Source organism: Perognathus longimembris, chromosome 28 (genome assembly GCF_023159225.1).
Source record: "Perognathus longimembris pacificus isolate PPM17 chromosome 28, ASM2315922v1, whole genome shotgun sequence".
In the NCBI taxonomy this organism is placed as follows: Eukaryota; Metazoa; Chordata; class Mammalia; order Rodentia; family Heteromyidae; genus Perognathus; species Perognathus longimembris.
This window is the reverse complement of record NC_063188.1, coordinates 54875244-54889762: the sequence shown is the minus strand read 5'-3', so window position 1 is coordinate 54889762 and position 14519 is coordinate 54875244. Positions and strand designations below refer to the sequence as shown.

Genomic DNA, 14519 nt, shown 5'->3' with positions numbered 1-14519 from the left:
TGAGAATTTTTGCGTCTATGTTCATCAAGGAAATCGGTCTATAGTCCTCTTTCTGTGATGAGTCCCTGCCTGCTTTTGGGATGAGGGTTATACTGGCTTCATAGAATGAGTCTGGTAGTGACCGTTCTCTTTCAATTTCATTGAAGAGTTTGAGAAATATTGTTGTGAGTTCTGTTTTAAAGGTCTTGTGGAATTCTGCAGTGAATCCGTCTGGACCTGGGATTTTCTTGAATGGGCGATCATTTATTGCCGTTTCTATTTCAATACTGGATATGGGTCTGTTTAGGAGGTTTAAATCTTCATGGTTCAGTTTGGGGATATGAATTTTTTCTAGGAAATCGTCCATTTCTTCCAAGTTCTCGAATTTGTTGGCATAAAGAGCATTTTGAGGGTTCTCTTCTATGTCTTTGATTGACTGCTCTGCTTCCTGCTTGTTTTGAATGGGGGATAAGACTTCATTGTTTGCCATCTTTCTTGTGTTTCTTCTGCCCATTTGGGTTGGGAATGCTAGCCTACCAGCACCTGTGAGCACCGTTTAAGACCCAAAGCAGCCCTTACCAAGAACTCTTGTGTAAATCTTACAAGTTCACAATTATGTACAGATACCTTCTATACCTGTCTATGAAATTAGATTTGGTGTTCCTAAAGAATACAACCCTATAAGCAATTCTTGTTCTTATATTAAGTTCTTTTAGGACTGGCTTTCTCTGTGAACCCCTTTGATTCACTCGGATTAAGAAGGGGTACCCTCTATCTAATAACCAGGTGTCAATGGAACCTGGAGGTCCAGGCAGTAAGTCAGGAGGGTAAGTTGGAGGTAGTAAAGAGAATAGAGTAAAATGTATTGGGTGGGGGGTGGTGATTTTGGTTTAGTTTCAGTGACGTGGAAATGTGGAGAAGAGTAGAATCAGTAGAAAGAACAAGGTTAAAATGATAGACAATGGTGAGTTAGCCGAAAAGAGTGGAGGTGTTATTCATAGAATGTAATTTTTAAAGAAAGAGAACGCAAAGAGAAATAAAGATAGTGGAAGACAGATGTACAAAACAGAGAAAAATTTTTTAAAAAAGAAAAAAACCAGAAAAGGAACAACCCAAACAAACAAAAAAAGCATGATAAAACAAACTGGTAAAAATGGAAAACAAACAAAAGAAAAGAAAACCAATGACGTTTCAGAAGTGAAACAATTAAAAAACATATTTTTTAAAGTTTAAAAAATGTTTGAAAAGAAAAAAAAATGTCCTCTTTGTTTGGGTGGTCTTTCCCCAGTGTCTTGTTTCCTTGCGATGTTCTGCAGTCTATTTTCCTGATTGGCTGGTTTGACTTGATTTCAGTTTGCAGGGGGTGGACCTGTTCTGACCCTTCTCCCCTGTTGGTGCAATCCTGGGTCTCTGTGGGTTGCACAGCTTGCAGGTAGGCCTTTGGCGTCCTCTGTAAATGGGGACGTGAGCAGTCTCAGAATCTGTGGCTCCTCTGTCTGCTGTGGGGCCGCTGCCTTTGACGCCTGGCTTTGAATAGGCTGTGGACTCAGCAGGTCGGGGCGCCTCTGGCCTGTTCACCCGGCTGAGAGTTGCTTGCCTGGAGGAGTCTCCTCCCTCCTGGGCGGGGTGTCCTCCTTGGTGGAGGTGGCTATGGAATGCAGCTCCGTTTCGGGCTGGGAATTGGGCTTCCTCTGGGACGGGACCGTTTAACTGTCTCAGGAACTGTTTGTTCCCCCGTCTGGTGTTTCCGTGCCGCTGGTAGCTGCTCGCCACTATTGCTTTAAATTTAGAAATTCCGTTGGGCAGGGCGGGGCACCTCTGGCTAAGCCGCGGACCATGACTAGCCTTCCGCCAGGGCAGGGGGCATTCTCCTGGGCAGAGCTGGCTCTCACTTGTCGGTCCCTCCTGCCCTTTTAAAAGATGGCTCCTTTGACCTTGCTTTCCCCAGGCCAGCTTTAGTTCCAGTCTGGTCTGACCCTATGCCAGTGGCAAAGATGGCGCTTTGCTCTGGCGGTGGGCGAAGGGCTGCCTTCCAGAAGCTGCTCTGTGGAGCTCAAATCTGTGTTTTCAGATGAGCAAAGTCCATTTTTCCTTCCTGGCCAGAATCCCTGTACTGTTAGAAATTACTCTGGCTGTCTTTCTAGGAGTAAAAGTTTCTATGGGGTGAGAAAACTGCGATGTCAGAGGGAGCACAGCTAGGGCTCTGCTGCTCCTCCGAAGTCTTCCCGGAAGTCCTCTGTTTGTTTGTTTTTTAAGCAAATCTTCCTCTGAAGAGCCAGATGTCAGTAGCTCATGGCTGAATTCCTAGCTGCTCAGGAACTTGAGAGCAAAGGATTGCAGTTGAAATCCATCCAGGGCAGGAAAGTCCAAGAGACTCTTATCTACAGTTAACCACGAAAAAGACAGAAGTAAAGGTGTGACACATGATAGAGTGTGAGCCTTGAGCTGTGACACAAGTTGTAGAATGCTACCTTTGAACAAAAAGAGCTCAGGGACAGAGCCCAGGCTTGGAGTTCAAGCCTCAGGACCTCACACGTGCACACACAAACACTCACAAAGTGGTAATGAGTGTAATTGAGAGTATAAACTAATTTTGAACATTTTAATTTCTATTTTATTTACTATAAATTTTTAGAATGTGAGCTAGCACAAGTATAATATAGTTTAATAACCATAAAGAAGCAATCTGCCTCAGGATGTTATAAATAAAAATATTAACACAGAGGTTGATAATACGGTGGTCACTTTAACTACATGCATTCATGTTTTCTTTCATTTTACTATGAGTTTCACCTGGTAGTAAATATAGCAGATTCGGTTGAGTAATCTTTTGTCTCTTGAAAAGACATTCATCCTGATATGTGGACTGTTCTAAGCCTTACTTTAGGAATACACAGGTAGGTATAATAGACATTCAGCAAAGAAAATAGTACATTATCACTTTGGACTCAAGGTAGCTGAGTTATTAAGGAAATCTTTCAAGTGTAGAGACAAATGCAAACAGCCCATGATTTTCTAAATTCAAATGAAGTTTGCAGTACATTTATCATCAATGCTAGTCATATTAATGTAATATAATATGGACTACTTTTATTTTCTCTGTAATCAGGCAACTTAAATCACCAGATATCTCTATTGGTGCAGAAATCACACTTTGAAAGCCACCCACTTGATTTGATTTTTACTAACTTTACTTATTTTATCATCCTGTGTTTGGGGCTAAAAAAAAAAAAAGCTCTCCAAACTACTGAGAATTGTGAACAAAATCAAGCTTAATTTAAGATAATTTGTTTAAAAGAGATCATCTTACTTTTTGCTATACAGCTATTGTGGCACTTTCTTCCTCCAGAACTCCCCCTGTACATCACAACAATTATTAAATGAAAAAAAATTGATTTGAGCAACCAATTTTTGAATGACATCACAGAGTTTAGCTTTTGAAGGGAAAAATTTCTTTTTCATATTTTTTTCTTATTTATTGTCAAAGTGAGGTACGGAGTGGTTACAGTTTCATACGTTAGGCATTGGGTAAATTTCTTGTACGGTTTTGAAGGGAAAAATTTCAAAACAGCACTCAGGCCCTGAGTTGAAGCCCCAGGATTGGCACAAAAAAACAAATTAACAATTTCTCTCTTCAGACAAGGTGGCTTACAGCGTTTTCAGTGATAAGATGAAAAGTCCTGTCTTCAGAGCAAGATCCAGTGAATCAGCATATTAACTGCATTGCAGCTGTGAAAGCTATTTTTCCAGTGTAAGTCTTTCTCATTCTCTTTGGAAATATGCTTCGAATATTATTATTATTATTTAGTAATTTATTTATTAAACAAAAATTTTTTGACAAAGTATTGTGCAAAAAGGGTACAGTTACATAGTAGGGCAGTGTGTACATTTCTTGTGATATCTTACACCTTGTTTTTCTTTCCCTTCCCTATGTCAGGTAGACATAGACAATACACAATGTACCAAGAACATATACAGTAGCCACATGGCCTACGCCAAAGAAAATTCGCCTAGGCCTTTAAATGTAATGTTGACATTAGACAATATGTCGAGAGTAGTCTTACATGAACGCACATACATAGATTTTAAGCTATTGTATTCCACTGAGAGGTCAATTTTTGACCTTTATATGTTAAGTAGTTGTTTGGTTTTAGTTACATAATGTTGGGTCGCTGACCCAATCCTGTGGGAATTACCATTTGACAAGAGGTTTTTGGTTTCACAGACCTGGTCTCTACTGTCTCTCCATAACCCCATCTTAACAGTCATATATCAGGGAGATCATGCCCCTTTGTTTTCTATGTTCTAGGTTTGTCTCGCTCAACATTATTTGTTCAAGTTCTGACCATTTCCCTGTGAATAACAATATTTCATCATTCCTAATCGCTATGTAGTATTCCATTATGTATAGGTACCATATGTTTTGGATCCATTCATCTGTGGAGAGGCAGCTGGGTTGATTCTATATTTTGGCTATTGTGAATTCTGCAGCGATAAACATGGAAGTGCAAATGTCTTTTTGATATCTTGGGACCTGCTGTTCAGGATAGATGCCTAGGAGTGGTATGGCTGGGTCATAGGGTAGGTCTATATTGAGCTTTTTTTTGTTTGTTTTTGTTTTTTGGCCAGTCCTGGGCCTTGGACTCAGGGCCTGAGCACTGTCCCTGGCTTCTTTTTGCTCAAGGCTAGCACTCTGCCACGTGAGTCACAGCGCCACTTCTGGCCATTTTCTGTATATGTGGTGCTGGGGAATTGAACCCAGGGCCTCATGTATACGAGGCAAGCGCTCTTGCCATTAGGCCATATCCCCAGCCCTATATTGAGCTTTTTGAGAAACCTCCATATTGTTCTCCAAAGTTGTTGTACTAATTTGCACTCCCACCAACAATGGAGAAGGGTTCCTCTTTCCCTGCATCCCCACCAGCATTTGTTGTTGCCTGAGTTCAGAGTATAGGCCATTCTAACTGGAGTGAGGTAGTATCTCAGGATTGTTTTTATTTGCATTTCCTTTACTACCAGGGATGTTGAACATTTCCTCATATGTTTCTTTGCCATTTTTATCTCTTCTCTAGTGAATTCTCTCTTTAGCTCTTTTGCCCATTTCCTAATTGGTTTACTGGGCTTGGAGGGGCTTAGTTTTTTGAGTTCTCTGTAGATGACAGATAGTAGGCCTTTGTCTGTTGCTGTACTGGTAAAGATCCTTTCCCATATGGTTGGCTGTCTTTCTATTTTGGTGGCTATGTCCTTAGCTGTGCAGAAACTTTTTAATTTGTAGTAGTCCCATTTGTCGAGTCTCTCCCCTATTTGTTGTGCCCCTGGGACTATATTCCGGAAGTTCCTTCCTGTACCTACAAGTTCTAGTGTCTTCCTATTCTGTCCTTCAGTAGTTTCAAGAATTCAGGTCTGATATTGAGGTCCTTGATCCATTCTGAGTTGACCTTGGTGCATGATGATAGGCATGGGTCTACTTTGAGTTTTCTGCATATGGCTGCCCAGTTCTCCCAGCACCAGTAGTTGAAGAGGCTATGTTTATTCCATTGTATGTGTTTAGCTCCTTTGTCGAGTATCAGATGACTGTAAGAGTGCGGTTTTATTTCCTGATCTTCAATTCTGATCCATTGGTCTTTCGGTCTGTTTTTATACCAATACCAGGCTGTTTTTGTTATGATGGTACTATATTAGAGCTTGAAGTCTGGTATTGTGATACCTCCTGCACTGCTTTTTTTGCCTAGAATTGCTTTGGCTATTCTAGGTCTTTTGCTGTTCCATATGAATTTATGGATTGGTTTCTCGATTTCAGTGAAGAATGTGGCTGGGATTTTGATGGGGTTGCATTGAATTTGTATACCAATTTGGGCAATATGGCCATTTTCACTATATTTATTTTGCCTACCCATGAGCAAGGGAGGTCTTTCCATCTCCTTGTGTCTTCTTTGATTTCCCTTATTAGATTTTTATAGTTTTCATTAAATAGGTCCATCACGTCCTTGGTTAAGTTGATCCCTACGTACTATATTCTTTTTTTGGCCACTGTAAATGGAATAGTTTCCATAATTTCCTTTTCTGTTTGTACATTGCTGGTGTACAGAAAAGCTGCTGACTTTTGTGGATTGATTTTGTATCCTGCTACTTTGCCAAAATGGTTTATTAGGTATAAGAGTTTGGGGACTGAGTTTTTTGGGTCCTTCAGATATAAGATCATGTCATCTGCAAATAGGGATAGTTTGATTTCTTCTTTGACAATGTGGATCCCTTTGATGTCCTCTACTTGCCTTATTGCTATGGCTAGGGATTCCAGCACTATGTTGAATAGAAGTGGGGAGAGTGGGCATCCTTGTCTTGTTCCTGAGTTTAGGGGGAATGATTTAAGTTTCTCTCCATTTAATATGTTGTTAGCAGTTGATCTGTTGTATATGGCTTTTATTGTTTTGAGGAATGTTTCATCTATTCCTGTTCTCTCCCAAGCTTTTAGTAAGTATGGATGTTGTATTTTGTCAAAGGCTTTTTGTGCATCGACTGAGATAACAATATGATTCTTGATTTTAGTTCTGTTTATGTGGTGAATTACATTGAATGATTTACGGATGTTGAACCATCCTTGTGACTGTGGGATGAAGCCTACTTGGTCATGTTGTATAATTTTCGTGATCAGTTTCTGGATCCTGTTAGCTAATATTTTATTGATGAGCTTTGCGTCTGTGTTCATTAGTGATATTGTAATTCTCTTTTTTTGTTGGGTCTTTGGCCTGGTTTGGGAATGAGTATGATATTAGCTTCATAGAATGAGTTTGGGATTTCTCCCTTTGTTTCTATTTCGTGGAAGAGTTTGAGGTGTATGGGTATTACCTCCTCACTAAAGGTTTTATAGAATTCATTGGTGAATCCATCTGTGCCTGGGCTTTTCTTTGTTGGGAGGTTCTTGATTACCCCCTGTATCTCGGTGTAATTTATTGGTTTATTTAGTTGATTTATTTCTTCTTGGTTCAGTTTGGGCAGTTTATACTTCTCTAAGAATTTATCCATTTCTGTAAAATTATTGTTTTTTAGTGAGTAGAGGTTCTGGAAATAGTTCCTTATGATTGTTTGAATATTGTGTGTACTTGTTGTTATTTTTCCGGTGGAGTCCCTGATTTTACATATATGAGTCTCTTCTCTTCTTTTTTTTGTAAGTCTTGCGAGGGTTCTGTCAATTTTATTTATTTTCTCAAAGAACCAGCCTTTAGTCTTATTTCTTGAATGGTCTTTCTATTTTCAATCAGATTTATCTCTTCTTTAATCTTTGTGATCTCTCTCCTCCTAGTCATTTTAGATTCGGTCATTTCTTGTTTCTCTAGTTGTTTTAGTTTCATCTTGAGGTTATTCACCTACTCTGCTTCCATTCTTTTGATGTGAGTGCTAAGGGTGATGATCTTTCCCCTCAGTTCTGCCTTAGCTGTGTCCCATAGGTTTCTTTGTGATGTGTTTTCATTGTAATTGCGGCTTATGAATTTGTTAATTTCATATTTAGTTTGGTCTGTGGCCCATGTGTTGGATAACAGTGTGGGGTTTATTGAGGGTTACCTTTAATCCACTGTGGTCAGATATAATACATGGGATGACGTCAATACTTTTGTATTTTCTGAGGTTCTTTGTGTGTGCTATGTCATGTTCTATTTTGGAGTATGATCCATGGGCTGCTGAGAAGAAAGTGTGTTGGGTCTCTGTAGGGTGGAAGATTCTGTATAGATCTGTCAGATCCATTTGGATATGGTGTTACTTAGGTCCTCAGCTCCCTTGCTAATCCTCTGGGTGTTGGATCTGTCTCTTGGAGTGGGGTATTAAAGTCACCCACTATGATTGTGTTTGGGTCTATCTTGTTCTGTAATTCTGTGAGAATTTGCTTGACATATGTAGGGCCTCTTTTGTTCGGTGAGTATACATTTATCACCATGTTGTCTTGATTCTGGATTTTTCCTTGTATTAAAATGTAGTGACCTTTGTCTTTTTGAGTTGATTTTAATAAGAAGTCCAACTTGTCTGAGATCAGGATGGCTACTCCTGCTGTTTTGGTAGGTGTATTTGCTTGGAAGATCTTGTTCCATCCTTTCATTTGGAGCCTGTTTTTAATCCCTTGCTGTAAAGTCGGGCTCTTGTAGACAACAGATGGCAACTTTTTGTTTGCGGATCCATTCTGCCAGTCTGCTCCTCTTTATCGGAGCATTTATACTGTTCATATTCAAAGAGGTCAAGGATATGATGTTTTTTCTCCTTCCATTTTCTTGTTTGGCTGTTTTTCCTTTTTTTGTTGTTGTTGTTGTCTTTAGTGTGTTCTTCTTTCTGTTTGGCTCTGGCTATTGTAGTTTCTTTCTGTTTCTGTATGTGTGTCCTGTACGATTTCTGTTGGGTGGGATTCCCCTCTTAGAATTCACTGTAGGGCTGTTTTTTTTATTCACATACTCCTTTAGATCCTCTTTGCTGTGGAAAGATCTGGTTTTCCCCTTGAATATGAACTCCAGCTTCGCTGGATATTTTATTTTAGGTTGGCAATTGTTGGCCTGTAGGACTTGGATCGTGTTCTTCCATTCTCTTTGCGCATGGTAGGTTTTTGTGGAGAGGTCTGCTGTTATTCGGATATTCTTCCCATTGTAATAGGTTTCTTTCTTCTCTTTGGCTGCATTCAAAATTTTCTCTTTATTGTTGAGATCTGAAGTCTTGAATATTATGTGCTTTGGCGTGGCTTTTCTAGGATCTGGTCTGCCTGGTGTCCTATAGGCTTCGGTTACCTGGATGGGGTCCCTTGTGAGATTGGGGAAGTTTTCTGCAATCACTTTATTGAGAATATTTTGAAGCCCTCTGCTCTGGTATTCGGCTCCTTCTTCTATTCCAATATGCGCAGATTATATCTCTTATCTTTGTCCACTAGCTCCTGGATTAGTCTGCCCTGGGGATTTACCGTTTCTTGTAGTGTGGTAATTTTCTGGTTCTTATTGGCTGCATCATCGTCCAAGAGAGAGATTCTGGCTTCCATATGGTCAATTCTTTCTGCTGTGGATTCAATTGCGGAGTTTATGGATATCAGAGAGCTATTTATGGTTGCCAGATCAGCTCTGATTGTGGAAATTTCTTCCTATAAAGAGTTGTATTTTAAGTCTATTTTTTCATGCATTTCACTTCTCAGGATATTAAGGTCTTCTTTGACGGAGGTGTGCACTGTATCCATTTTTGCTTCCATTTCTTTCTTGGCTTCCTGGATGTCCTTGTAGTATGTGCATAGTTTTGTTAGATTTTTCCCCACCTTTGCTATCATAGTTATCCAAAGTTTATCTTGACCTGTGTCTTTTAATTCATATCATTTCACCAGAAATTTTGTAATGTGTTCCTTTCTTCTTCAACATATGGGGGATTGGCTGGGTTATATGAGATAAGGTAATTAGGTCCTAAGCCATGAGCCACACATGAGAATAAATATTATACTTAAATATTGTAGTTGAAATGCTTTCAAAAACAGTGCTATTGATCTTACAAATTGTTGTGAAAATTAGTAGTAGCTGTTTGAGGAAAACAAAATTACCATTAAATTCTAATTCTCCATGTTAGTTGGTCGAAGTATATACAGATTCCAGATGAATAAAAGCCACTTGTATTTATTTCATGACATATATTCTATTATACATAGGCCATTATATTGATGTGCATATATATTTGTGTATATGTGTATCATGGATTTCTTATAGCTATACTTAATCTAAGATAATTTTGTAAAATGAACTTGCATTTGATGTGCATAGAGTAGCAATGTTGATCAATGAGATTGTAGCTCGTATTTAGTAAAGATTAGCTTTGTTTTAAAAACAAGCTTGTATAGTAGTGGTAAGAGAAAGGTAAAATAAGTAATCTTTTCATTAAAAATCTGATTCTGACAGTTGAATAATATGTTGTTCAACTGACACCATTTCCCACATGCTGGCAAGTTGGCTTGATTGTATTTTTTATAATTAAGTATTAGCACTACATTATTTTATATTTGTGGTTTTAAAGTTCTTAGAAGTCAAATGCTGTGGTACATATTTGTAATCCATGTTTCTCAGGAGGTAGAAACTGGGAGGATCATAGAGTCCAGCCAAGGCGAAAATGCTTGAGACCTCCAACTCAACAAACAAACTGGGAGTGTTGGTTCATACATGTGATCTCAGCTAATTAGGAGGATTGAAGTCAGAAGCCATCACTGGGCAAAAAGTAGAAGATCTTACCTGAAAAATAACCTACAGTACAAAAGGCTAGAGACAGCTGTCAAAGTGGTAGCATACTTGCATGACTCCAGTATTACCCAAATAAATGAAATAAAATAAAGTAAAAATAAAATACAATAAGAAGATAAAATTGCTCTCCTAGATTTTTCTAGTCTAAAAAGTTTGGAATCTGTAGCAAAGGTAATTTAACTGGACACTGAAAGTTGAATATTAATGATCTATGCTACTTTCCTACTGTAAAGTAAATTAAATTTTGGACATGTGTGTGTATACATGTGCACACACTTCTGCACCAGTACTGGAGCTTGAATTCAGAGCCTTGTGCTCTTGCTTGGCATTTTTGTTCATAGCCTTTACCCTGCCATTTGAGCCACAGCTTTGTTCTGACAGTTTGCTTATTAACTGGAGATAGAGCCTTTCAGATTTCACTAGCTGGACTGACTTTGAAGAAAAATTATCTAGATCTCTGCCTCTAAATAGCGAGATTACAGGCATGAGCCACTAACATCGAGGTTAGAGGTTTTTGTCTCTGCAAGGTCTTACTATGATTTCATGGGGAAATATTTTTATCCCCTCTATTTTTTTTGTTAATGTCTCTGAGCAGATACAAGACACTGAGTGGGGGGCTTCGAGAGGGTTTTTGTTTTGTTTTGTTTTGTTTTGTTGCTGGAGGATTTCCACGTTCTGCTAGCTACTTAATGTAATCATATCTTTGGTTGTTTATTTTCACATAAAGGTCTTGTCAATTGCCATGTGGAAAATAATTCTTTATTTCAATAATATCACTTTAGCAATATGAATTTTTCCTTTATAATGTATCATAAATGTTTCATATATAGATTCTAACTTTCAGATTAGGTCACAAGAAAAATGTTTTCACTTATATGGGAAAAGACAATTTTCCACCAAAGGAATAAAACTATTCTTTGCAAAAGAAATTAGTATATTGAGAAAGAATTTAAACTTGCTCCATATCATCTAAAGTATTTATTTAAGTAAATTGTTGATCTTCCTAACACATTCACATCATTATAAACTACTCCTTTTCCATATTTAGAACTTGAGTATAAAAATGATGAAATTCAAATAGTAAAATTTTAAAATAGCATTGCCAATTATTTTGTGTTCTCTCAACTCATATTGCTCTTTTCAGTGTTTCAATTTAGTGTAATGAGTTTAGTTCCTTAATATTTAAGAATTGGCTGGGATATTCATATAGATAAACAGATTGTACAAACACTTATAATTGAAATTGCTTAAAATATAGCAAACAAACCATTCCATAAACAAGTAGGAGAATAATACAGATAGAAGCAGAATAGGCTTAGTTTGTCTTCTCACTGACACAGATCTGCTATTATCTAATTGGGCTTTACAAAATGTTTGATTGAAGTCTGTTCTACTACAGATGCCAAGTAAGATGATCCTATCACTCTGGATCATCTAGGAGAATATACAGTACTAAATTCTATTTTGGATTTTCCTGAGTGCCATCAACACAAATATAACTTAAGCACCATTCCTGGACTTCAGAAAGATTACATAAATCTAAAACTGTGTCCATGATATAATTTATTTACACTCCTAGATTCATTTGCTTAGACAGGTTAATAAAGCACTTAAATACCCATGTAATCACAATATTTGTACCTGACTATAGAATTTTATATAATTGAATTTATAATGTTTATGCACACTATTAAATTTAATTTCCAAATATTACCCAAATTATAAAAAATATCCAAGCACATCATATTGCACATATACAGTAAACATTGTTTAAAGCTCAGCAATCTTATCATTCTATATGTTATTTCATTTTTGAATAAATATGTAGTCTCAGTTGCTTTACCATTGTTGCAAAGTGACATTCAACTAATATTTTGTAAGTGCTTCTGGGCAAGTAGAAAAAATAATGATTGGGTAATATAATTATCCCCAAGAATACAAAGAATTAACAAATATAGAACTTTAATCACCTTCTTAATATAAGAGAAGTAATATATATGAAATTTAATGTATGTTAGAATTCTCTTATTAGTTCTTTTGAAGCACTATGACCTTTAGTCCACTGAGCCTTTTCAACACAGACAAGTATCTATTCTAAATATAATTCCATGACAGTTAAGCCCAATGATGTATATTTATCATACTGTGAACATACTTAAACCACCAAACACTATATTTACATGGAAAAGACTGAAAAGGGTAGCTTTTCTTTTTATTTTCTTTTCCTTTTTTGTCTGTTACGGGGCTTGAACTCTGGGCCTGGGCCCTGTGCCTGAGCTGAGCTCTTCAGCTCAAGGCTAGTGCTCTACCACTTGAGCCATAACACAACTTCTGGTTTTCTGGTGGTTACTTGGAGATAGGAGTCTCACAGACTTTCCTGCCCAGGCTGGCTTTGAACCCCAATTCTCAGATCTCAACCTGCTAAGTAGCTAGGATTACAAGCATTCTTTTTCTAATGATAACATTTTGCATTAGCCACAATTACAAGCTCCAATTTATCCCTGAAAAATCCATTTGTATTTACCAGTGTATCCAATGATTACAAGTGTAGCTTTTACTCACCAGATTTAACATTGAGAATTTAATACTGATAATTTATTTTAAATATTAGAATGTCACAATGAATGTGAAGGTGTTTTGATATTCTTTAGTGTAACATTTATCTTAAGAAGCTAACATTTACTCTCAATGTGTTTTTCTCAATAGGTTGCTTCCTAGTTAATCTACTGGCCTCAAAATGTCTGACCTTGGATTCAGCAATCTCACTTGGGATCAAGTTGTAGTACTGGACCGTGTGTTAGATGAAATAATTCCCATTCATGGGAGGGGAAATTTCCCCACTTTGCAGGTAAAACCAAAAGATATCATTCATGTTGTAAAAGAGCAACTTATAAAGCAAGGAATTGTTGTAAAAGATACCCGATTGAATGGTTCTACTGCAAGTTACATTCTTGCAAGCCATAATGGCATCAGCTATAAGGATCTGGATATCATATTTGGTGTTGATCTTCCATGTGATCAAGAATTTCATGTTGTTAAGGATGTTGTCCTAGGTTGTTTGCTTGATTTTTTACCAAAGGGTGTAAAAAAAGACAAGCTTACTCAAAGAACCATGAAAGATGCCTATGTTCAGAAGATGGTCAAAGTTTGCAATAACCATGATCGCTGGAGTCTTATCTCGCTCTCAAATAACAATGGGAAGAATGTTGAATTAAAATTTGTGAATTCTATCAGGCGACAGTTTGAGTTTAGTGTAGATTCCTTTCAAATTCTTTTGGATCGCATGTTAGATTTCTATTGCGACAAAAATGCTAAGCTGACCAAAGAATCCTATCCTGTTGTGGTAGCTGAAAGTATGTATGGAAATTTTCAAGAAGCGATGATACATTTGAAGTACAAGCTTATATCTACTAGAAAACCTGAAGAGATTAGAGGTGGTGGCCTTCTCAAATACAGCAACTTGCTGGTTCGTGACTTCAAACCAGCTAGTGAAGTCGAAATTAAGATCCTGGAACGTTATATGTGTTCTAGATTTTTCATTGATTTTCCCGATGTAGCAGAACAACAAAAGAAAATTGAATCGTACCTTCGTAACCACTTCATTGGTGAAGAAAAGAGCAAGTATGACTACCTTATGACCTTACATGGAGTTGTCAACCAAAGCACTGTTTGTCTCATGGGATATGAAAGAAGGCAAACTCTTAACATGATCACTCTTATGGCTTTAAAAGTACTTGGAGAACAAAATATTTTACCTAACACAAACAATGTTACTTGCTTTTATCAACCTGCTCCATACATAGTTACTGAGGGAGGATACCCTTCTTATTATGTACCATCTGGCCCGCCACAGGTTTACTTCCAGCCATATCAGGCAGTGCACTTTAATGTGCCAAGTGGTATGTTTTAAGGATCAGAAACACAGCAGAAACTTGCTTTTAACATCTATTACAAGCAAGCTGCAAAATTCTATAAAATTCAAGATTAATTTTTTGACAGTTACCAATAATTTCCCATAAATTAGAACTTAGACCTTTATAGTAAATGCGATTTTATCTGTGAATTGACAACTTCAAATTTTTTCTAAATGTTACTGGCTGGTTAAAATGTTGTGGAATAGTTAAAGTTATAACTTATGACTTCAAATTTACTGTGACAAATAGATATATCTGCATATTAGACTAAAATATAAAAGAACACTACCTATGTTTTAAAATCCAGATGTATAGTGAGGACATGAGCCATCAATTTTATATTCAATTATTTTCTTATTACTGCTCTGCTTTTTTCTAGTGAATAATA

At 37.3% G+C, this 14519-nt stretch overlaps 1 protein-coding gene across 1 annotated transcript; it reads left to right on the top strand.

Moving 5' to 3' along the window:
* The first annotated feature begins 12954 nt into the window (after nt 1-12954).
* On the top strand, nt 12955-14127 carry Tent5d (terminal nucleotidyltransferase 5D). The gene has a single exon (XM_048335358.1). It carries the CDS (start codon nt 12955-12957, stop codon nt 14125-14127), a length of 1173 nt encoding a protein of 390 aa, XP_048191315.1.
* The last annotated feature ends 392 nt before the right edge of the window (nt 14128-14519 follow it).

What these genes read in the sequence shown, in the direction of transcription:
- Tent5d (XM_048335358.1), top strand. Translation starts at nt 12,955, where the DNA reads ATGTCTGACCTTGGATTCAGCAATCTCACTTGGGATCAAGTTGTAGTA.